This window comes from Rattus norvegicus, chromosome 2 (genome assembly GCF_036323735.1).
Source record: "Rattus norvegicus strain BN/NHsdMcwi chromosome 2, GRCr8, whole genome shotgun sequence".
In the NCBI taxonomy this organism is placed as follows: domain Eukaryota; kingdom Metazoa; phylum Chordata; class Mammalia; order Rodentia; family Muridae; genus Rattus; species Rattus norvegicus.
In genome coordinates, this window is record NC_086020.1 from 33,263,861 (window position 1) to 33,288,185 (window position 24,325).

Genomic DNA, 24,325 nt, shown 5'->3' on the forward strand with positions numbered 1-24,325 from the left:
AACAGGTGATTTTAGAAGGGAGGGGATTAAGGTGTTCAGAGGGAGATAAGAGAGGCTAATAGGAAGATGATAGTGAACATATAGTTGTTATACACTGTTATATAAATATATATTTGTCACAATGTATATATATGACAATATCACTATTATATATTGTTAATGTATAATAATAAAACACTTTTATAAGAATATTTTAAGGATTTGGGATATTATTACCATTCCACCTCAAGGTCAGATAATTATTTAAAACTTTAGTTTTAAAGTTCAGTAATTAGACTTCATCAGCTTCCATCAACTTTAGGTAAGCATTGGCTGCACACAGAACACAATTGTAGAGCTCAACAGAGACTGCAAACACCAAGTTGCAGACTTTCATGCCTTCTAAGGGAAACCAGGGCAAAAGACTTGTTCCTCAGTTACAAGTGCTGGGCTTTGAAATAAATTGATTTGGGATGATTCATATTAAAGCATTTAATATAAAAGAAAACTGGATTTCTTCCTTCATGTTTCAGAGAGCTAGGATTTCATGTGTAGACCATTGTGCCCAGAAGTACCCAATTTTCAAGCTACATACAGTGATATTATCTTTGAAGATTCTAATTACTAAGCAAAAACAACAAATTTCATTCTGCAGCTGAACACTTGTGTGTGGAAGAGAAATGAAAATAACCTTGAAGATGGGTAGAAAAGAGGGAGAGAGTAACTCAATAGTAAGGGATTGCCTAGAGTGCCCAAGTCATTGTATCCATCCCCACCGATGGAAAAAGAAAACCACTTGGGATGTCTCAGACAGGAAAAATAGAAAACACTAAAGGATTCCAGAAGGAGGAGAAGAGGAAGACTAGTTTGTAATAAAACACAATCAGAAAGGCATGGAATTTCCAGATATGGTAGCAGCCCTCTGCAATGCCAGCACTTGGGTGAATGAGGCAGGATGGTCATGGGTTCAAGTCCTACCTGGGCAGGATAGCATTTCTGTGATAGTCTGGGACATAGAGAGACCCTGTCTTTAAAGACTGTATACTGACCCAACCCAAACCAAGATGTAACTATGAAGAGAAAAAAGCTGGACAGGGAAGGTGTCATGGGAGACAAGGGATGAAGCCATAATGATGTGTCTTTCACAGCAAGAACACAAGAGTAGGCAGAAACCACACACAGGTAAGACATGGACAGTGAGGGAATAACAGTGGAAGCACTTCATAGTCAGGAGAAGTCATTTTGCTCACTTGGGAAAAAACTTGGTGTGATCTTCTATTGGGTCATCACCTTCCTTCCAATTCTCCATGCATCCTCCACAGGAGAAACACTGGACGATGTCCTTTTTGCCTAGAAAAGGAATGGGGTCAGTTCTACAGCACATACACCTGTTCACCAACTCACAAGACAACTCCAGATGTTCAGATTTACTGGGCATCACAGATACAGGCAACCAACAGGCAGTTGCTTAATGAGTAAATCAGAAAGAATGTATTCTAGCTGGGGTGGGACAGAAGAACAAATTTAGGAGTTTCCATGCAAGCTGGATTGTGAAGAACTACTTGTGTCTCCTCACATCACTGCCAGCAATATTTAACTAGAAATAGAAGCCCGTAACCCATGAGACTTGAGGAAGACTGGCAAGAGGAGTCATTCGTTAAGACCATGTGGTAAAAAGATCATCTGTGCCAGTGGAATATGTCTGTTGGATGAAGTGGATGCAGAATCCCCAGGTTCAGAGGCTGAACACTAGGGAGCTTTGGGAAACTGAAGGTCTTATGGACCCCAAAGAGATCTATGTCAAAAGGTGAAGGAAACAGAAATATGTACCAGGATTTGAATGTTTGGTCCACACTAAATACTGACACTAAAGAGATGCTCAGCATGAGAGCAGTGGCTGCTCTTGCAAAGGAGTCAAGTTTGGTTCCAGCACCCCCATGATGGCTCACAGACAATTGCAACCCCAGTCCCAGGATACAGCACCTTGTCTGAACTCTGAGGACATCATGCAGGCATGAGGCATGTGTACTTGCATGCAGGCAAACACACACACACACACACACACACATACACACACACACACACACAGAAGGAAACATGACTCACCTGTGTAGAAAAGACCTGCTTTGACCAGAGCTTCAACAGCCATAGGTGATTCGTGGGGCCAGTCCTTAAACGTGTCCATTCTTAGTCCTTCATTAGCAAAGACACTGTCATTGCTGTAAGCTTGGATAAAAAGATGGAGGTGAGACCAGCAGGCTTTGGTAGGATGTGTGCATATGCAAGCGAGTCTCTGTGTGTGCACATGTGTATATCTGTGATTGTGTGTCTGTGTGTGTGGGGGTGCACATGTGAGTGTTTGTGTGTCTGGTGTGGGTGGATGGATCTGATGATCCATGCTGGGGTCAAAACTGTGAGTGGTTAGAAGAGCAGGAAGGAGGAAAAGATACAAGAGCTACCCTGTTAGAACTCCGGGAGCAGAGCAACAAAGTTTGGGGTGCTCCATTCATTCTATTCATATCTGTGTATGATCAATGTGTTAAAATGTAACTTAAGACTGTCCACTGACCATGTAGCATCAGGATACAACAAAATAGAGAGGCAATTCCTGTTTCCAGACTGAGGTCATTTCCCCTGTGGCTCCCCTACAACAATCATTTTGATGGCTCACATTTTGAGATGACCAGATGTGGGGGAAGGGGATCTCCATTAGACATTCTACCTCACCCTGGCCTCTGGATACTGGTTCTTGCATTTTCCATGCTATGAGGACTTGAAATTACATTGTCCTTGCCTTGGTCTCCCAAGTTTCTCAAGTGGAAACCTTGTTTGTATTCACATTTAACCCTAGATGAGGGTTGTTTTCCTCTCGCTTTAAGTATTTCTTTGACGTAGAGAATACTACACAGTAATTTAATTAACAACAAAAAGATTCTCACAGTCTAGAAACCTATGTTTTCTTTGAGGTTTGACCTCTATTAAGCCACATGGCCACAGGGAATAGGTTCTACAGTTTTCCTTAGTGCTCACAGGGTGTTCTCTGTTTGGAGCAGGCTGGCACTTCAGACTTCCTTTGGCTTCCTTCTTTACCTGATCTCTTCACCTATCTCAGAAATCTGTCTTAGGACTTAAAGTTCTGTGTGTGTTCAAGTGTATGAAGGCACATGTGCATATATGGACTCATGACTATGGAAGTCAGAGGACACCCTTCACTATTTCTCCCTGGTTGTTAGGGAGGGCGGCTAGGATGTGAAATCCCAGAAACCATGCCTCTGTCTCCCCAGCCTGGGATCACAAATGCACAACAGTGACACCAGATGGCCAGAGAGGAGGTCAGATCCACTAGAGATGGAGTTGCAGATTATTGTAAGCTGCTACTATGTAGACATGTTGAAAGGAACTTAAGTCCTCTGCATGAACAACTGATGCTCTTAACATCTGAGACGTCCCTTCAACCCCAAGTTTACTGGGGGTCATCACAATGATTTGCTAGGTTAGAAAGCTATCCTTCTACTTATGATATTTTCAAATCAGCTCCCTTAGTGCTGGGATTGCAGGCATGGACACTGGAACTGGCACTAACCTCATGCAGCCTATACTGGCCTCTAACCCAATATCATAGTCCAATCTGGCCATAAGCGCCTCCTTCCAAGAGCAGCAATTACAGGGGTGAACAATCCTACCCAGTCAACCACAGACTACTTACTGTAATATGATCACTTTCTTCCTGTCCACTCTCCCTTGTCCCCAGGTCCCTGACTCTGCTCAGCCTGAACTAGGAGCCTGTCCTACTTGCTATGTAGTTGCTCTACTGACCTAAATTCCTAACACTAGGTTTTGTTTTCCATGGGTGCTGGGATGGGACCAGAGGACCAGACCTATTCTAAGCAAACAAGTAATGTCCTCAGATCTGTCACCTCATTTGGTTGTGAACATCCCCCAATTTCTTAACAATGCACCAAGCCATTTGAGGATGCTTTGGGGGTTGGGGATGTAGGTCAATGGGTAGCTTGCTCTCCTAATAGCCTTGGTTCCATCCCCAGCACCTGAGAAGCTCCACTTCAGCACTCAGCAAGAGGGCCACATTCAAGGCTCGTTTGAGTTTGAGGCCAACCTGGGATAGGAGATACCCTAAAAACTGCTTCCAAAAACATTTTATCCAAAAATTTAGTTGTTTTAAGGGGAGCATCCATTACAGCACCAACACTAAATAGTTATGCTTACCTGCACTAAAAACTAAGTAAGCCACTTCAATGAAGGGCTCCATGATACAGAAGTTTGCCACTAAACCTAATAACATCTTAATTAATGCCATCATGGTAGAAGGAGAGAACCAGCTCCTAGAAGCTGTCCTCTGACTTGTGCACCTTCACACATGGGACCCATGGATATACACAGACAATAATAAGTAAATAATTGAGTGTATATATTTTTTAATTTACTTTAAAATTTTTGTTTATTTTGGTCTACATGTTTGACTGCACCACATGTGTGCAGTGGCCACAGAGATCAGAGGAAGACACTGGACCCTCTAAAACCAGACTTGCAGAGTTGTCAATTGCCAGAGGATGCTGGGAACTGAACCTGAGTCCTTTGCAAGAGCAGCAGGTGCATTAACCACTGAACCATCTCTCCAGCTCATAAATAAAGAAGAAAAACAAACCAAAGTCATTCCATAATAGGGAAATCACTAATCACTAATGAACATAAGTTTTAAAGAAGGGCTGGAGAGATGGCTCAGTGGTTAAGAGCACTAACGTTCTCTCAGAGTTCCTGAGTTCAGTTCCGAGCATCCACATCAGACAGTTCACAAATGCCTGTTACTCCACCTCCAAAATACCTGATGTTCTTGCCCTGCTTTCAAAAGAATCTATATACATGTGGCACATGCACACACACACACACACACACACACACACACAGAGAGAGAGAGAGAGAGAGAGAGAGAGAGAGAGAGAGAGAGAGAGAACAAGCAAAGTGTTTGCAATGTGTCTGAGGTTTTTACCTGATACTACAGGTAATTCTCTTCTGACCCAGGAATTCACAAAATGTTCTCCCTGAGGAAAGAAATTTGGTTACCGACTGATTGACTTTTAAATTATGCATCCATTTGTAAGCTGCAACTAAAGAACTTCCTCCACTGAGGCCAAGTGTTTCATTAGAGCAGCCGAATTTGGGCAAAGCAGTTGTTTCGTTCTGGTTTGATTTTTACTGACTCGGGGAATGTTTATGCAGTTCCAAACATCAGTGAAATGGAAACTTTCTCAGGGCCACTCTTACCAGACAGCTCAACAACAGAACTGCAGTCACACACAGATGTATGTGACTCATGAGGAACTGAGACTCAGGAAAGGGCTCACCTCGGAAGGGCCTCTCCAGTTGAGCAACTCTCCCTCTGAGAGAACTCCCCCAGACTTTCAGCCCATGCTGTCTGAGTCAGTCAGCCAGTACAGTCTCCCTTGGCTTCAGTTTAGGTGGATTTTCCCACTGCCCAACACTCATTGGTTTGAGTCTAAATACCCAGCTGCAGGAGGCAGCTCTGAGTGCCCTGCCTCTGCCAGGTACCACAGAGGACTGAGTCTGTCACCCACGTGGAGGCAGCAGACGGATGCTAGGGAGTGGCCTCAGGCAGAGGAAAGGAAGGAGGCAGAAGCCACCCACAGCCAGCCTGGAAAGCCAAGTCTAAGCGGCTCCAGCTTAGCAAGGCAGCAGGATTTCTGTTTTCCTCTTTGCAGACAAGAGGCAGGAGAATGAGAAGAGAAAGGGAGAAAGGCACAGAATCCATCAGAAAACAAAACAGAAACCCTCACCCTGACAGTTCGGATATTACTCAGAACATACACTGCTGGAAATGGTGGTGTGTTTTCAATTACCGTTACATGAAGAAATCCCTCGTAGGTTTGTATGTACTTGGCAATTTCCTCTGCGGACTTCTTGCTTTGAAGAAATTCACATCTAGGATTAAAAATATGGTTAAAATTTACTCCCAATATCAACGACATCAATATTGATGAAAAGCACCCCAATATTGCAATAAGATTATCTATATAGCAATAAATGTTCGCTAAAAACCCATCAAATTGTTGAATTTTGTACTTCAATAAAACTGTCAAATTTCCCTGAAGTTTTACTTGTAAGGATTAATATCATGCTATTACAAAACTTTAAAATATATTGATGATAAAACACATCATTATTTATACATCAGACCTCGTGTTGGCTAGGTACTTTTTGTCAATTTGACACAAGCTTGAGTTATATGGGAAGAGGGAGCCCCATCAGAGAAAATGCCTCCATCAGATTGGCTTGTAGGTGAGTCTGTGGTGAGTTTCCTTGAGTAGTGACTTTTGTGGGTGGTCCCAGTACACTTCGGGCAGTACCACTGCTGGGAAGGTTGTCTTGGAAGGCATAAAAGAGATAGCTGGACCCAAGCCTGAGAGCAAGGCAACAGGCAGTGTCCCTGCACAGTTTCTGTTTGTTCTTGCTTATGTTCCTACCCTGACATCCCTTGGTGTTAGACTGTAATCTGTGCAAGGGAAACCAGCCCTTTCCTCCTCAGATTGCTTTCGGGTACGGTGTTTTGTACAACAACAGAGAGCAAAGCAGTACAAACCTTCTTATTATTTTAATTCTTATTTCGAGACAGGGTCTTTCTGTGTTGTGATGGTGATGTCAAAGTCTTCACCTCAAGCAATCCTCCCACCTCTGTTTCTACAGTAGCCTGTACTATAGGCATGTAATACTATACCCTGCTGTCGTTTTCTTGAAGAAAATATGAGGTTGATTCACAGCAAGTAGGGGATGGAACACACACACTCTCTCTAAATCAATGTAAAAACAAGAGGTGGAAGAAGAAAGGCATCTGAATATCAGCTATGAACTTAAACGGTATTAGACATTAATGCTCTTCTCTTTTAGGATGCATAACAATACTGTGGCTTTTTTTTTTTAAAGTCATGATTTAAAGCTATACATTAAAGGAATGACAAGTGGAACCATGCATTAGCTGGAATTTGCTTTGCTATAACCCAGTCATTACTGTTCCACAGGGATGGTGGGAAAGAGGTAGTTGAAATAGGGTAAGGCCAGATTTGGAGAAGTGTGTATTACACTTCCTCTGTTTTCTGTGTAATTTCCATAATGAAAGTTTGAAAGCTACTTAGAGGAATGAATATTATGTGGCAGAAACAAAAACCACAGGCATAAAAACCACACTACTAAACGCATTGTTAAAATTAAGTAAAATTGTTCTAAGCAGCAATAACATAAATTCTGAATGTCCAAAATACAACACACTTGTTTGCTTCCTGCTGCCCTAGTGTGAGGTGACCTAGGACCTGGCCCTCTTGTCATTTTTGTTGTTGTTGTTTTCAATCAGAAGATGACCTTGGGGGTTGGGGATTTAGCTCTGTGGTAGAGCGCTTGCCTAGCAAGCACAAGGTCCTGAGTTCGGTCCCCAGCTCCGGAAAAAAGAAAAAAGGAAAAAAAAAAAAAAAAAAAAAAGAAGATGACCTTGAACTCCCACTTCTCCAGTGTCTATCTTCCGAACATTGGGATTAAAGGCGTGTGCCATTTTATGCAGCAACCATTTTATTTCGTGCATATCTCTCCCACTTGAAATATTTTAAAGTTAGGGTTAAGTCATGAAACTACTGCTTGACAAGGCAAATTGTAGTATTTGGGACAACAAATAACATTTAATAACTCTTAGGAGGGCCTGGGGGAATGTACTTAATGTGCCTGCAGAAGACCTGAGTTCAGTGCCCAACACCTACTTTGGGCAGCCACAGTAGCTGTAGCTCTAAGGAGGAGGAGAATACCTCTGTCTTCCAAGGGTACCAGCACTAACATGCACATAACCCACCACCCCAATTACTAAAAATAAAAATGTGGGTCTGGGGAGATGGCTCAATAGGTGACAGAACCCATCTAGAAAAGGCTATAGCAAGCAAGTGAGTTTTCTGGAGATGGCCCACCGTTTTGCATGACTGTGATGGGGGTGGTCTGAGAGGCAAGGTCCCCAGAGACTTCATCCCAGGATTGCTTCTCACTGCAGATATGCTTGCCTTTCCTGCCACTATTACATTGATTAATGATTTCCTGGGTATTTACCTACTCTGTTGTACAGATCTCCTGCAGAATCAATATGAAGATGTACTTTCATGTGGCAACACTGTTTGAACAAATCAATGATTTCAGAAAAACTGATTCTTTTGTAATTCTTGATGTGATTTTATAGAACTCCTAAATCTATACAAGTGATCTCTAGCCCCCTATAGAATGAAAGCTGCAAATAGGGCTCTGTAAACTTTCATGTGTCACAGGAAAACAGGCTTGAAACAAGTTTACAATCAAGGAAAACATTCTTTTTTGGTCAGGAATGAGGCCACTCTCTGGGAACTAAAGGTAATAAACTGAGAAGGGACAATTCATTGTAGGCACAAGGACAGAAAATAAATGATTGACTAGCTTATCTATCCAAGAATTCAAAACGATGACACAAGATAGATGACTTTTCTCTTGACAAAAACATGCTAACTTATGACAAAAACTATTGCTTTAAACTTATATTGAATTTATGGAGCTAGAAAATAGATAAGGGATGTTCAGATACTAGTCTGCCAGGAGCCAAACCCACTTTTACACCCTCAGTCCCAGGAAAGTTCTCAGGAATGTTTCAGACCCACTTATACACCCTCTGTTTCTGGGAAACCTAGCCAGTTATCTGTTCTTATCAGTACACCTGCAACTGGAGGTTTACGGTCACACAAACAGAAAGGTCACACAAACAGAAAGAACAATGGGAGGGTGGTGACAGTGATGAATTGGCCTTAGGCCCTGTGTAGCCTTCCTGCTTGCTTGTCTTTATAAGCCACTGCCCTGAAATAAAGTTTGAGAGCTTGATCAGACAAACGACTTGCTCTCCTTCTTTGTGCCTCCTCTCCCCCATTCTTTCGCCCCCTCCTCAGGTCTCCGCTGAACCCCTGCAGGTCAGGTCACTAGTCCTAATAGAAAGACATGTAAACAATTCTACTGTAACTCTTTAAAATGTATTGACCTATGACATAAATCATTACTTTAAACTTACTATGAACTTATGGAATATAAAAGTGTTTAGAAAACCATGAAATCAATTATCCTTCTGTAATGGTTCTACCAAACAATGACACTTAGGTAATTTTTTGAGAAAGTATAAAAACCAAGAACAATAATAAAGTGATCGCGTCACCCTTTTCTGCTTCATTCACTGTGCATGTGTCTGTGTGTGCATCTGACTTTCTTTTCCCTTTCCTTTCCTTTCCTTTCCTTTCCTTTCCTTTCCTTTCCTTTCCTTTCCTTTTCTCTCCTCTCCTCTCCTCTCCTCTCCTCTCCTTTCCTTTCCTTTTCTCTCTGGCTCATGAAGAGTTAACAAACTCTGAGCCTCTCACCTGACCAGCAAAAGCCCCCAAAGTCAAAGAGTAAAGACATAAGTTGTTCCTCCCCACTTCTCTCTACCTGTTCACAGTCAGCCTCTACTACTTTCCTCTCCTACTCTTCTACTTCTCTACTTCTCTCTCTCATCCCTCTACTTTGTCATTTCATTAAACCTCTTCACGTGGGAAAAAAAAGCCCAAGTTTTTTTTTTCTTAATCCCCTGCTGCTATCACCAGGAGTTAATTTCTAGAAGCTATTAGCCTTTGGCCTCAGAATAGCAAGAGAGAGTTAAGCAGCCAAAAGGCAGTTTTTGCCCCCAACCCCTCCACTCCACACCTCACCGCTTTCCTCAGTTCCAAGATACCAATCAGGCCTCTGAAAGTACATAAGATACCTCACCACAAGCATAAGGACCTGAACTTGAATTTGTGTTGCCCATGTAAAAGCAGTCCACTATGTCCTTAATCGTAATCCTGGAGGAATAGAGACAGATGGATCCCATGGGCCTGTCTCAATATAAAAGATGAAGCTTGATGAGGTATGTCAACCTGTGACTTCCACAGGAATGCAGAAACATACACTACATGCCAACATACCATCCATATAAGCATACTCTACATACACTGACATACTACACACAAAATATAAAAATGAAAAGATAATGAAGCAAAAATTAACATAAAAAACCATTTAAGATCATGTGATTCAAACTTTTCACTATGTGACCAGACTTTCCTTACTTGAAAAGTTCTGAGGTGATCCTATATTGGAAAAGAGAAAGATCAGAACTCAAGGGAATACTCCTACAATGTGACTCTTTTGCCTCTAGCTCTATTTTGCTTTGTAAAAACTAAAATACTTATCCACATACTTGGGGAACCACTTGGCATGCTCCTTCCAGGGATCATCTCCTTCTTCCCAGTTTCCCAAGCATCCGCCACAGGAGAAACACTGCACAGTGTCCCTTTTACCTACAGAGGCAGAAACATGTTTGAATGGCCAGCAGTGGTACCAGCTGTGTCTTGGACCTGATCATACCGTATCAGAACACTGCAGCATGCCTGTTCTTCCATGACCTCTCTGGCTGAGCCTTGTCCACAATCCCACTGCCCTAAATGACCTCCTTCTGAGCTCTAAACCTCAATTCCCCAGCCATGGCCATCCTGCATATAGACAACCCTCAACATGCTATCTTCTCTCAGATAGAGGTAGCTCATAGCTTTCAGGACCAAAGTAATGGAAAAGCGGGTTGGGGATTTAGCTCAGTGGTAGAGCGCTTGCCTAGGAAGCGCAAGGCCCTGGGTTCGGTCCCCAGCTCCGGGGGGGGGGGGGGGGGGGGGAGAACCAAAGTAATGGAAAAGCAAAAACTAAAACTAGCTGGCGTTGCCTTGGCCATGTCATTTCTATAAAAATGGAGACACAATTCTTTGGGCCTCAGTGAACTCAACTACAAAATGTGGAGAAACAGCAAACTGGTTGAATTAGAATTAGTGCTCAACCATGCATGGCTGTTGTCATTGTCATTCACATCTGCTCTAACACCTGTGTGTGGCCGAGGAATTTCAAAGTGTAGGATTCTCAAGGCACTTGCCTCATGGATGGAAGCTAAACAAGTAAAAGAAAAAAATCCTTTCAAAACTACAGAAGTCGTGGTTGGGGATTTGGCTCAGTGGTAGAGCGCTTGCCTAGCAAGCGCAAGGCCCTGGGTTCAGTCCCCAGCTCTGGAAAAAAAAAAAAAACTACAGAAGTTAAGTTAGTCAATGAAATATATAAAATAGCAATGTTATTGAAACCAGAAGACCGTGGAATCGAGCTATCTCATGGTCCATGTTCAGGACCTTGGGACCCGAGCTCATTTCCTGGATTCTTTTTATTTGTGTTTTCTCGTGCTGGAACTAAACCAATGATGGCCTTTCACATGCTAACCGTTAACCCTCCAGTGATGAGCTACATCTTGCAGTCAATACTTTCTAAGATACACATTTATAGAAAACCTTTAATTTGATACATACTTAGCAAACTAATAAAGCTACACTAAAAGTAAATTAAAGTTGGAAATAAAATTATTAAAGTTGATGTTTAATGAACTAGAACTCATATCTAATATAGCACAGTTAACAAATAAGGAATGTTTAACAAGAAGTAGTAACAATAGAAGAGGAGGAAGAAGTGGGATGGAAGAGGGGGAAAGAGGAGGAAAAGGAAGAAGGGGAAGAGAAGGAAGAGGAGGAAGGAGAAGAGGAGGAAGAGGAGGAGGAAGGAGAAGAGGAGGAAGAGGAGGAAGGAGAAGAGGAGGAAGGAGAAGAGGGGGAAGAGGAGGAGGAAGGAGAGGAGGAGGAAGGAGAAGAGGAGGAAGAGGAGGAGGAAGGAGAAGAGGAGGAAGGAGAAGAGGGGGAAGAGGAGGAGGAAGGAGAGGAGGAGGAAGGAGAAGAGGAGGAAGAGGAGGAAGGAGAAGAGGAGGAAGGAGAAGAGGGGGAAGAGGAGGAGGAAGGAGAGGAGGAGGAAGGAGAAGAGGAGGAAGGGGAGGAGGAAGAAGAGGAGGAAGGAGAAGAGGAGGAAGAAGAGGAAGAAGAGGAAGAAGAAACAAAGAGGATGGAGAGATGACTCAGTGGTTAAGAGGACAATAGGAGTGGACTGGAATTTGGTCCCAGGACCCACCTCAGGCAGTTGACAACCACTTGTAATCCCTGTTCCAGGGGACCTGACATTCCTTTCTAGACTCCATGGATACCTGATCTCATAGTGCAACGATCCCCACAAACACACACAAATACATATTTTTAAAAAAAACTATACTTTATATTTCACAGAAACACCTCACCAAACGGACTCCTCTTACCTGTGAAGACAAAGCCAGCAGCTGAGAGTACACGAGGTGATGTCCCATGGGCATAAAACGGCCAGTCCTCAAAGGACTCCAGTCTGGCCTCCTCCTCATGGTACCTTGCTCTGCCACCTCTCGGCAGCGTCTCTGGACTCTTCACCCGTATGTCGTACTTGCCAATGTTTCCAACATCTTTGCCCGAGAGGAACTCACATTCTGGTTGTAATTTCCGGTGAACTTCTATGGGAACTTTCCTGAGTCTGGTGGCAAAAAGGATTAAGCTACAGCAGAAGCACTGAACCCCATGTCTCACACCCGTGTAGTAAAACCCAGCAGCTGCCATCTCCTGTGGGGTCCATGATCTGAATGTGTCATAGGTCACAAAAGTCTTCAGCCGTTTGGCTTCACTGCGCATCTGTGCATTAAAACCTTTCTTCATTTTCATTCGTGTTTTATGGTCTTCTTCTTGTTGTCTCTTTAAGACTTGAAGTGCATCCACTCGGAGAAGAGTAGAGAACTCAGAGACCAAGTCATCATCAAACTCACAAATTCTCTCCTCAAAGGCTTCTCCCTGGGCTGCCATTTTCTAAATGAGAAAGGAAAGCAGAGGGCTGGTGTTTGTAGTGTTTTTGTTATTATATGTAAAGAACTGTGTCTCAGGCCAGAAAGATGGCTCAGTGTGTAAAGAGGCTTGCCCCAAGCCTGATGTCTTCAGTTTGTTGCCCAGGTCTTTCAGGGTAGGTTGGAGACAAATAATCTTGTATATCGACCTCTGACATTCACTTGTAAAAGACAGAAAGAAGTTGCTTAAGAAACTATTAACTATGAAACATCAATATTCACTTACTTAATCAGAAAATGGTTGCTAAGCACCTACCTGTGTGTCAAGCAGTGAGCTGGGCCTCAAGGCCTGGCAGTGAGTCACAGGGTCCTGAATCCATCCATGAAATCTTGCAAGTGTCCTTTATCCTGATTGAGTACTTATTTTAGCATCTTGCATGTAGCCCATTCTACCCTAGAATTTAAGGTTGAAGCTCATAACCATAGTAGAGTATGTAGTCTGGGACTCTATTTGATTTTGTAACAATGTACTTGGTATCCTAGGTCTTTCACCTGCATACACCCCTCCTTGTGTTTGTCAGAAGCCAGCATGCATTGGGCTACATGCGTCTCATATACAGTATCATCTCTGAACAATACTATAGGTCTCCCTGCTCCTAGCAACAATTAAACTTAGACAGTCTGTACTCAAGTGTATTCCCAAAGTACTGGGATAGGAGCATTAGAAAGGGTAATCTGGCCTGAAATGGTTTGGGGTACATATGCAGGAGGGCGTCTTTACAATGCCTTATTCCCCATTTCCTTATGCACATATACAGTTAAAATCATATGCATTCTGGGAAGTGACATGCATCATGAGCAGGGACTGACAAAGTTCACACCTGTCCATGGGAACAGAGGGTCCTCACCTGGTGCCCAACCTTCCCTTTTCCTGAGCCCCAGAAACGAAACCACCAAATGATAATTAGTCCCATGAACACTCTCACTCACACTGTTGGCTATCGATCTTGAAGGTGAGTTTGTACCATTGTTTCCTTCCAGTGAAGGTTGCTTTGTTTTTTTGCAAAAAATCTATGAGCCTCTCTTTCCAATTCCAACTCCAACTCCAATTCCATCATAGGAGTCCGAGAACTGGGAACAATCCAACCCAGCATCTCCGCCTCTTGGATGCTTACGGGCATGTGTCATCGTGCCCAATTCCAAGTGTGAATTATGGAGACAATGTAGAATATGGTAGATGCTCACCATGTGTGTTAAAGAAAAAACATATACAAAATTGTGTACCCTTATATTGACAATCTGACAATATCATTCAGTTAAAAATTATTCTTGAAGACTTTATTTTTTTCATTTATTTCCTCTTTTATTTATATGAGTACACTGTTGCTGCCTTCAGACACACCAGGAGAGGGCATCGGGTCCCATTACAGTTGTGAGTTGCTATATAGTTGCTGGGAATTCAATGCAGGACTTCCGGGAAGAGCAGCCAGTGCTCTTAATCACTGAACCATCTCTCCACCAACCAAAGATATTATTTTCAACTATGTGTGTGGGTGCATATATTGTAGGAAAGGTGTTGGATGCCCAGGAGCTGCAGTTATGGGTGGTTGTGAATAGGCTGGCCTCCAGGCCCTGAGCCAAAATGGATTCCTTTGCAAGGGTAGACCCAACTGCAAAGCCATCTCTCCGGCTCCTTAAAAACATTATTTTTACTGTGTTCACTTTCCAGGCTTAATGCTGCATGTGAACTCTAGATGCCCCTGCTTCAGGCACAGAGTTGAGTCTGGGAAGTAGACGCTGGGGTTCACGGGTTCTTACAACTTTTTACAATGGGTTGTACAGAGCAGGTGGATAGTCGCAGGGTGGAGACATCTATTAAAGGAGAGTTATTGATGAGCTCAGGATCATGCCTGGACTATGACCTGGTTCTAAAAGAGGACGGAAATGGCTCTGCATGCCATTTTATATGATATTTACACAGTGCATGCCACCCCATGTTCTTACAAAGCTGGGTCTTCTTGAGCATGCTCCCTTGGTCGAGTGAAGCCCAGGTAGGGAAAGGGCTTCAGTCTTCAACCTGTCTGTTAGTCTCTGGAACCTCGTTCTTCACCCCATTCCCTGTTCTTCCGACTATAGTAGTTGTTGAAATGGCTACTATAAAATATATGAAATATTTTCCTCTTGGCTACAAGTTACATGGAACAATTGACAAATATCTGTAATGTAATGAGTTTTGGCTATGTGTACTGCTAGGAATGAGCTCAAGGTCTTCTGTACACCAAGCAGGAGCCAACCACTGAGCCACACCCCCAGCCAGCAGTGTAGGTCTGTTTTTAGTTTTGTTTACTTGTGTTTTGTTGTTTGTTGTTGTTGTTTTTCTGAGTTTTTTGAAACAGAATTTCACTGTGTGGCCTTGGCTGTCCTGGAACTCACTCTTTAGACCAGGCTGGGCGCAAAGTCTTTCATCTGGCACCTAGAGGAGGTGACAGCAGTGACACATTTGATGCCACATAGTAATGAGCTCTTCTCACTTCTGTATAAAATCTCCTAGAAATCTACCAGTCCTCAGGCTGCTCAGCTCTATGACTAGTTATTTTTACACTGGTCCCCTGGTCCCTCCCACCATCCCCCACATACACACACTTACAGTCTCCTTAGCAATTATGAGACAAAGGTCATGCCCTTATCTAGAGACACAGTTCCCCAACTCTAGCTTCCTGCTCCTTCCCAGTACTGAAGGAGCCCGCCCAGACCTGACAGCCTAAGGCTTTGCTTAGTTATTTTCATTTTTGCTAGCACAGCCTGTTGTTATTTTTTCTGTTGCTGGGATAAAATACCCTGACAAAAGCAGCTCACAGGAAAGAAGGCTTATTCTGACTTACAGTTTGAAGATCTGTATTTCATGGTGGCACAGAAGGCTTGACAGGAGCAGGAAACCAGCTGGTCACAGTGCATCAGCAGCAAACAGGCAGAGAAAGCAAGGAGGCAGTGTCACAGGCTATAAAGCCTCCAGGGGCCCACTTCCTCCAACATACTCCACCTCCTTTGTAAACTTAAGCAACCCATTCGTTTACATCTCAAAAGATATCCTTCTTCCCAGTTACCCCTCCACAACTCCCCCAGCCCATATCCGCCCTCTCCTCCCTCCCTTTTACTTCTCTCCTGCCCCACTGCTCCAGCATCTCCCTATGCTGGGGCATCAAACCTCCACAGGAACAAGGGTCTCCCCTCCCATTGATGTCAGACAAGGCCATCCTCTGCTACATATGGAGGGAGCCATGGATCCCTCCAGGATACATTCTTTGGGTGGCGGTCTAGTCCCTGAGGGCACCTTCCTATGGGGTTGCAATCCTTCTGTCAGCTTCCCCTACTGGGGTCCTTGCATGTTTCACCTCTTAAACGTTTCAAAGTCTTACCCAGTAGACCACCAGCTTGAAACCAAATGCTCAAACCATGAACAGCCCGTGTGGACATTTCACATTCAGACCACAGGATGAACCCAGACACAGAATTCTCCACTAACATCTGTATCTGAATACCTCCCTCCAACCTCTCCTCCCTGTCCTCTTTCCTTTTTCATTTTCTAAACTTATTTTTCTTACCATGTATCTCTAAACATGGTGGTTTTGATCTCTTAGGAAGTCATCAGGATACAACTGGATCTTCACCTTAATGATTTATTCTAAGCAGCTTACACAGCTCCCACCCTGAAAACAATAAGGGTTCCACTCCTATAATTCTACACTGGCTATTCCTTTTCAACCCATGATCCTTTACAGAACTCTCAAACGATTGTGGCATGGCTAATCTTGGTTGGTAACTACACACTTCATCTATCCTGTTGCTATGGCATCCCTTCATTAGTATTAGAGCCAACTTCTGCATGATTAAAATATAGACTGAAGACCAGCAGCTCTCCAGGAAACTTCTAGGAGTCTAGGGCCACACTGGTACTGCTGAGACAGCCAGTGTTGCAGACTAAATAACTACCAAATCTTAGCCATTCTAACAATGGCTGTCTCACACATCGTTGATCAATGTCTCATACGGCCACTGTGAGACTTCCCTGACCCCATCCTATGAGCCAATCTCATAAATCCCGTGTATTTGGATATATATCCACACTACATATCTATCTCTATCTATATATCTAAATCTATATGGATACATTCTATCAGTTGTATTCGTTTAGAGAACTCTGACTTTAGAGAACAGAATGGAGAACTTCCCAGGAAAAGGAAGTGACAGCTGCAAAGCCCCTTGAATAAGAGTGTATAAATATTTTTGTTCCAGGGCATAAAGAAATGAGCTTCAAACTCACTAGGAAACATTCTTACTATATTTTATAGCTTTTGTAGTGCCAGAAGATGCTATGCAGGCTGCAGGAAGTTGTGGAGAGGCATCAGTGATATTACTCAGAACTGGTCTCTGCAAGCTATGTCACTATTCCTAGGCCAAGGATTTCCACTTGTGCAATACTGGCATGCCGGTTGTGGGGTAGCAAACCTCATTGTGATTACATTTGAGGCCAATCTATGGAAGGGAATTTCCTGGTTTTGTAATCCTCATGCACAGTTCATGGCTGGGGAGGTAGGTCATACACCCTGGAGTAGAAACCACTCTAGCATGCGGTTTTGTCGACCCACTTTCTGTTCCTGTTGAGTTGCATGCATGTGCACCTGTCCAGGAGCTATGATCTGTGAATAGAAAACACACACACACACACACACACACACACACACACACACACACACACACGCACACACACACACACGAAATTTAGTGGCTTACAGGCTGTAATCCAGTTCATCCAATTCAACAATGACTGTTCCTTTTCACAAAAGCCAAGAATCTGGTTCAGTCTACAAAGTTGCATGCCTCAGCTGGTCGTCAGTCTACATTGGAATCCCAAAGAAGGTCTAATAGTAGTGAAGGAAGCCTCGGCAACAGGATAGATGGGTTTTCCAGTGACAGTGAGGGGAGTAGGAAAAAAGCAAGAGCATTTTTCCATACCTCTCTTTTACATAGGTTAACGCTTAAAGATACAGCCCTGACTTAGGGTGACTCTTCCCACCTAAAGTGTATCAAGAAAATCCATTACAGATGTGCCCAGCTGCTTGGTTTTTATATGGTTCCAGATGTAATTAAATTAACAACTAAGATCAGTCATCATAATAAGAGATTGAGTATGAGGCAGTGGGCTGTGAAAGGTACCTTGATTCCTGGCCAAGATAGGTCGAATCTCCAGAGACCCTAAAAGGGATGGCAGGCGCATTCCCAGCCTCCCAGGAGATCAAGGGTTCACGTAACTGCAGCCCCTCACAGACACCTGTAGAGAGGTTTGAAACAGTCCAGTCACATAGGGCAAGGCCACAATCCCCTCCTCCACAGGTGAGGATGTGACCACTGGTCACATAGGCTCATGGCAGATCAATCATAGACACAGGACCATGCCCCCAAATATGTAGATGAGGTCTTCCCAAGCTCTCAGCCTGAACCAATAGGAAGTACTTGCTGTCAGACACTGACCCATCGAAAAACTGTATTTAAAAATCATGTTCAGAAGGATTAAAGGTGTGCAGGAATTATTCCATTGTCCGAGAGCTTCTGTTGTAAGAGCTGTAACACCTCTGCTTGGGGAAGAGATCATTTCTCCTGAAATCAAAGCCAGAAGCTCGCCAGGTAGAGAGCCTCCTGCTGGCTCAACCCAGGCCGAGCAACCGAAGCAGCAGAGGTGGAAAGGAGCAGGACCAGCAGCAGAGGCAGCAGAAGCAGTCCCCCCTCCATGTCCCAGTTCTCTTCCCTTTTCCTGAACCCAAACACCTACCCAGGGCCGAGATCTCTGTGGAAAACACCCAGCCAGAAGTCCCACAATTGAGCGCTGAGCCGTAAGTGGCATGGCTTTCCTGTTGCCTCAAACAAGGTTCAGGAATGCTGTGGAAGAGGAGGTAAAAAGAATGTCAAAGAGTGATGATGGTGAGAGATGCTGTGAGATGAAAACCACTGGATCCCCCCCCCCATTTTTATTGATTGTGTATTTCCTTTTTTTTTTTTCGTTTTTTATCTTTATTAACTTGAGTATTTCTTATTTACATTTCAATTGTTATTCCCTTCCAGGTTTCCGGGCCAACATCCCCCTAACCCCTCCACCTCCCCTTCTATATAGGTGTTCCCCTCTCCATCCTCCCCCCATTACCACCCTCCCGCCAAAAATCACGTTCACTGGGTTTCAGCCTTGGCCAGGACCCAGGGCTTCCCCTTCCACTGGTGCTCTTACTAGGCTATTCATTGATACCTATGAGGTTGGAGCCCAGGGTCAGTCCATGTATAGTCTTTGGGTAGTGGCTTAGTCCCTGGAAGCTCTGGTTGCTTGGCATTGTTGTTGATATGGGGTCTCAAGCCCCTTCAAGCTCTTCCAGTCCTTTCTCTGAAGCTCTTCCAGTCCTTTCTCTGAAGCTCTTCCAGTCTTTCAACGGGGGTCCCATTCTCAGTTCAGAGGTTTGCTGCTGGCATTCGCCTATGTATTTGCTGTATTCTGGCTGTGTCTCTCAGGAGCAATCTACATCCTGCTCCTGTCTGCCTGCACTTCTTTGCTTCATCCACCTTGTCTAATTGGGTGGCTGTATATGTATGGGCCACATGTGGGGCAGGCTCCGAATGGGTGTTCCTTCTGCCTCTGTTCTAAACTTTGCCTCCCTATTCCCTGCCAAGGGTATTCTTGTTCCCCTTCTAAAGAAGGAGTGAAGCATTCCCATTTTGATCATCCTTCTTGAGTTTCATGTGTTCTGTGCATATAGGGCAATTCAAGCATTTGGGCTAATAGCCACTTATCAATGAGTGCATACCATGTGTGTTCTGTGATTGGGTTACCTAACTCAGGATGATATTTTCCAGATCCATCCATTTGCCTATGAATTTCATAAAGTCATTGTTTTTGATAGCTGAGTAATATTCCATTGTGTAGATGTACCACATTTTCTGTATCCATTCCTTTGTTGAAGGGCATCTGGGTTCTTTCCAGCTTCTGGCTATTATAAATAAGGCTGCTATGAACATTGTGGAGCATGTGTCTTTTTTATATGTTGGGGCATCTTTTGGGTATATGCCTAAGAGAGGTATAGCTGGGTCCTCAGGTAGTTCAATGTCCAATTTTCTGAGGAACCTCCAGACTGATTTCCAGAATGGTTGTAGCAGTCTGCAATCCCACCAACAATGGACGAGTGTTCCTCTTACTCCACATCCTCGCTAGCATTTGCTGTCACCTGAGTTTTTGATCTTAGACATTCTCACTGGTGTGAGGTGAAATCTCAGGGTTGTTTTGATTTGCATTTCCCTTATGACTAAAGATGTTGAACATTTCTTTAGGTGTTTCTCAGCCATTCGGCATTCCTCAGCTGTGAATTCTTTGTTTAGCTCTGAACCACATTTTTTAATAGGGTTATTTGTCTCCCTGTGGTCTAACTTCTTGAGTTCTTTGTATATTTTGGATATAAGACCTCTATCTGTTGTAGGATTGGTGAAGATCTTTTCCCAATCTGTTGGTTGCCGTTTTGTCCTAACCACAGTGTCCTTTGCCTTACAGAAGCTTTGCAGTTTTATGAGATCCCATTTGTCGATTCTTGATCTTAGAGCATAAGCCATTGGTGTTTTGTTCAGGAAATTTTTTCCCATGCCCATGTGTTCCAGATGCTGCCCTAGTTTTTCTTCTATTAGTTTGAGTGTATCTGGTTTGATGTGGAGGTCCTTTATCCACTTGGACTTAAGCTTTGTACAGGGTGATAAGAATAGATCGATCTGCATTCTTCTACATACTGATCTCCAGTTGAACCAGCACCATTTGCTGAAAATGCTATCTTTTTTCCATTGGATGGTTTTGGCTCCTTTGTCAAAAATCAAGTGACCATAGGTGTGTGGGCTCATTTCTGGGTCTTCAATTCTGTTCCACTGCTCTATCTGTCTGTCTCTGTACCAATACCATGCAGTTTTTATCACTATTGCTCTGTAATACTGCTTGAGTTCAGGGATAGTGATTCCCCCAGAAGTCCCTTTATTGATGAGGATAGTTTTAGCTATCCTGGGTTTTTTGTTATTCCAGATGAATTTGCAAATTGTTCTGTCAAACTCTATGAAGAATTGGATTGGTATTTTGAAGGGGGTTGCATTGAATCTGTAGATTGCTTTTGGTAAAATGCCCATTTTTACTATATTAATCCTGCCAATCCATGAGCATGGGAGATCTTTCCATCTTCTGAGGTCTTCTTCAATTTCTCTCTTCAGAAGCTTGAAGTTCTTATACATATCTTTTTATTTGCTTGATTAAACTCACACCAAGGTATTTTATATTATTTGGGACTATTATGAAGGGTGTTGTTTCCCTAATTTCTTTCTCGGCCTTTTTCTCTTTTATGTAGAGGAAAGCTACTGATTTATTTGAGTTAATTTTATACCCAGCCACTTTGCTGAAGGTGTTTATCAGGTTTAGTAGTTCTCTGGTGGAACTTATGTGATCACTTAAGTATACTATCATATCATCTGCAAATAGTGATATTTTGACGTCTTCCTTTCCAATCTGTATCCCTTTGGTCTCCTTTTGTTGTATGATTGATCTGGTTAGGACTTCGAGAACTATATTGAATAAGTAGAGAGAGAGTGGGCAGCCTTGTCTAGTCCCTGATTTTAGTGGGATTGCTTCAAGTTTCTCTCCATTTAGTTTAAAGTTAGCTACTGGTTTGCTGTATATGGCTTTTACTATGTTTAGGTATGGGCCTCGAATTCCTATTCTTTCCAGGACTTTTATCATGAAGGGGTGTTGAATTTTGTCAAATGCTTTCTCAGCATCTAATGAAATGATCATGTGGTTTTGTTCTTTCAATTTGTTTATATAATGGATTACGTTGATGGTTTTCTTTTTCTTTTTCTTTTTTTATTATTAACTTGAGTATTTCTTCTTATATACATTTCGAGTGTTATTCCCTTTCCCGGTTTCCAGGCAAACATCCCCCTCCCCCCTCCCCTTCTTTATGGGTGTTCCCCTCCCCATCCTCCCCCCATTGCCACCCTCCCCCCAACAATCTAGTTCACTGGGGGTTCAGTCTTAGCAGGACCCAGGGCTTCCCCTTCCCCTGGTGCTCTTACTAGGATATTCATTGATACCTATGAGGTCAGAGTCCAGGGTCAGTCCATGTATAGTCTTTAGGTAGTGGCTTAGTCCCTGGAAGCTCTGGTTGCTTGGCATTGTTGTACATATGGGGTCTCGAGCCCCTTCAAGCTCTTCCAGTTCTTTCTCTGATTCCTTCAACGGGGGTCCTATTCTCAATTCAGTGGTTTGCTGCTGGCATACGCCTCTGTGTTTGCTGTATTCTGGCTTTGTCTCTCGGGAGAGATCTACATCCGGCTCCTGTCGGCCTGCACTTCTTTGCTTCATCCATCTTGTCTAATTGGATGGCTGTATATGTGTGGGCCACATGTGGGGCAGGCTCTGAATGGGTGTTCCTTCTGTGTCTGTTTTAATCTTTGCCTCTCTATTCCCTGCCAAGGGTATTCTTGTTCCCCTTTTAAAGAAGGAGTGAAGCATTCACATTTTGATCATCCATCTTGAGTTTCATTTGTTCTAGGCATCTAGGGTAATTCAAGCATTTGGGCTAATAGCCACTTATCAATGAGTGCATACCATGTGTGTTTTTCTGTGATTGGGTTAGCTCACTCAGGATGATATTTTCCAGTTACGTTGATGGTTTTCTGTATATTAAACCATCCTGCATGCCTTCGGATGAAGCCTACTTGATCATGGTGGATGATTGTTTTGATGTGCTCTTGGATTCGGTTTGCCAGAATTTTATTGAGTATTTTTGCGTCGATATTCATAAGGGAAATTGGTCTGAAGTTCTCTTTCTTTGCTGGGTCTTTGTGTGATTTAGGTATAAGAGTAATTGTGGCTTCGTAGAAGGAATTCGGTAGTGCTCCAACTGTTTCAATTTTGTGGAATAGTTTGGACAGTATTGGTATGAGGTCTTCTATGAAGGTCTGATAGAATTCTGAACTGAACCCATCTGGACCTGGGCTCTTTTTGGTTGGGAGACCTTTAATGACTGCTTCTATTTCCTTAGGAGTTATGGGGTTGTTTAACTGGTTTATCTGTTCCTGATTTAACTTCAGTACCTGGTATCTGTCTAGGAAATTGTCCATTTCCTCCAGATTTTCAAGTTTTATTGAATATAGGCTTTTGTAGTAGGATCTGATGATTTTTTTAATTTCCTCTGATTCTGTAGTTATGTCTCCCTTTACATTTCTGATTTTGTTAATTTGGACACACTCTCTGTGTCCTCTCGTTAGTCTGGCTAAGGGTTTACCTATCTTGTTGATTTTCTCAAAGAACCAACTTTTGGTTCTGTTGATTCTTTCTATGGTTCTTTTTGTTTCTACTTGGTTGATTTCAGCTCTGAGTTTGATTATTTCCTGCCTTCTACTCTTCCTGGGTGTATTTGCTTCTTTTTGTTCTAGAGATTTTAGGTGTGCTGTCAAGCTGGTGACATATGCTCTCTCCTGTTTCTTTCTGCAGGCACTCAGAGCTATGAGTTTTCCTCTTAGCACAGCTTTCATTGTGTCCCATACATTTGGGTATGTTGTACCTTCATTCTCATTAAATTCTAAGAAGTCTTGAATTTCTTTCTTTATTTCTTCCTTGACCAGGTTATCATTGAGTAGAGCATTGTTCAACTTCCATGTATATGTGGGCGTTCTCCCCTTATTGTCATTGAAGACCAGCTTTAGCCCGTGGTGGTCTGATAGGACGCATGAGATTATTTCTATCTTTCTGTATCTGTTGAGGCCTGTTTTATGACCTATTATATGGTCAATTTTGGAGAAAGTACCATGAGGTGGGTTGAATTCTATCCTTTGGTTTTAGGATAGAATGTTCTATAAATATCTGTTGCGTATATTTGGTTCTTGACTTCTCTTAGTCTGTCTATGTCTCTGTTTAATTTCTGTTTCCATGACCTGTCCATTGATGAGAGTGCGGTGTTGAAATCTCCTACTATTATTGTGGGAGGTCCAATGTGTGCTTTGAGCTTTAGTAAGGTTTCTTTTATGTTTGTAGGTGCCCTTTTATTTGGAGCATAGATATTTAGGATTGAGAGTTCATCTTGGTGGATTTTTCCTTTGATAAATATGAAGTATCCTTCCTATCTTTTTTGATGACTTTTAGTTGAAAATCAATTTTATTCGATATTAGAATGGCTACTCCAGCTTGTTTCTTCAGACCATTTGCTTGGAAAGTTGTTTTCCAGCCTTTCACTCTGTGGTAGTGTCTGTCTTTGTCTCTGAGGTGTGTTTCCTGTATGCAGCAGAATGCAGGGTCCTCATTGCGTATCCAGCTTGTTAATCTATGTCTTTTTATTGGGGAGTTGAGCCCATTGATATTGAGAGATATTAAGGAATAGTGATTATTGCTTCCTGTTAGAACAGGAAGAACATATATAGGGCACAGTTGAGTTAACACTATTGGGCTGGAGAGATGGTTCAGCCATTAAAGGCTAGGCTCACAAC

General features: G+C 42.9%; 1 protein-coding gene across 11 annotated transcripts in view; it reads right to left on the reverse strand.

Moving 5' to 3' along the window:
- Naip6 (NLR family, apoptosis inhibitory protein 6) overlaps positions 1-24,325 on the reverse strand; it is a 51,665-nt gene that overhangs the window by 22,341 nt on the left and 4,999 nt on the right. Inside the window, exons 2-13 of one of the 11 annotated variants that reach the window (XM_017591176.3) lie at positions 18,606-18,712; positions 17,993-18,107; positions 17,299-17,475; positions 16,381-16,485; positions 15,661-15,718; positions 13,095-13,232; positions 12,233-12,999; positions 10,265-10,364; positions 5,853-5,934; positions 4,985-5,036; positions 2,086-2,205; positions 1,230-1,329 (exon numbers count right to left, since the gene is read on the reverse strand). In XM_017591176.3, the coding sequence (XP_017446665.1) occupies positions 1,230-1,329; positions 2,086-2,205; positions 4,985-5,036; positions 5,853-5,934; positions 10,265-10,364; positions 12,233-12,800 (1,022 nt within the window). In that variant the 5' untranslated portion in view covers positions 12,801-12,999; positions 13,095-13,232; positions 15,661-15,718; ... (2 more) ...; positions 17,993-18,107; positions 18,606-18,712. The other 10 variants (XM_008760695.4, XM_039103479.2, XM_008760697.4 and 7 more) reach the window with 10 other exon arrangements.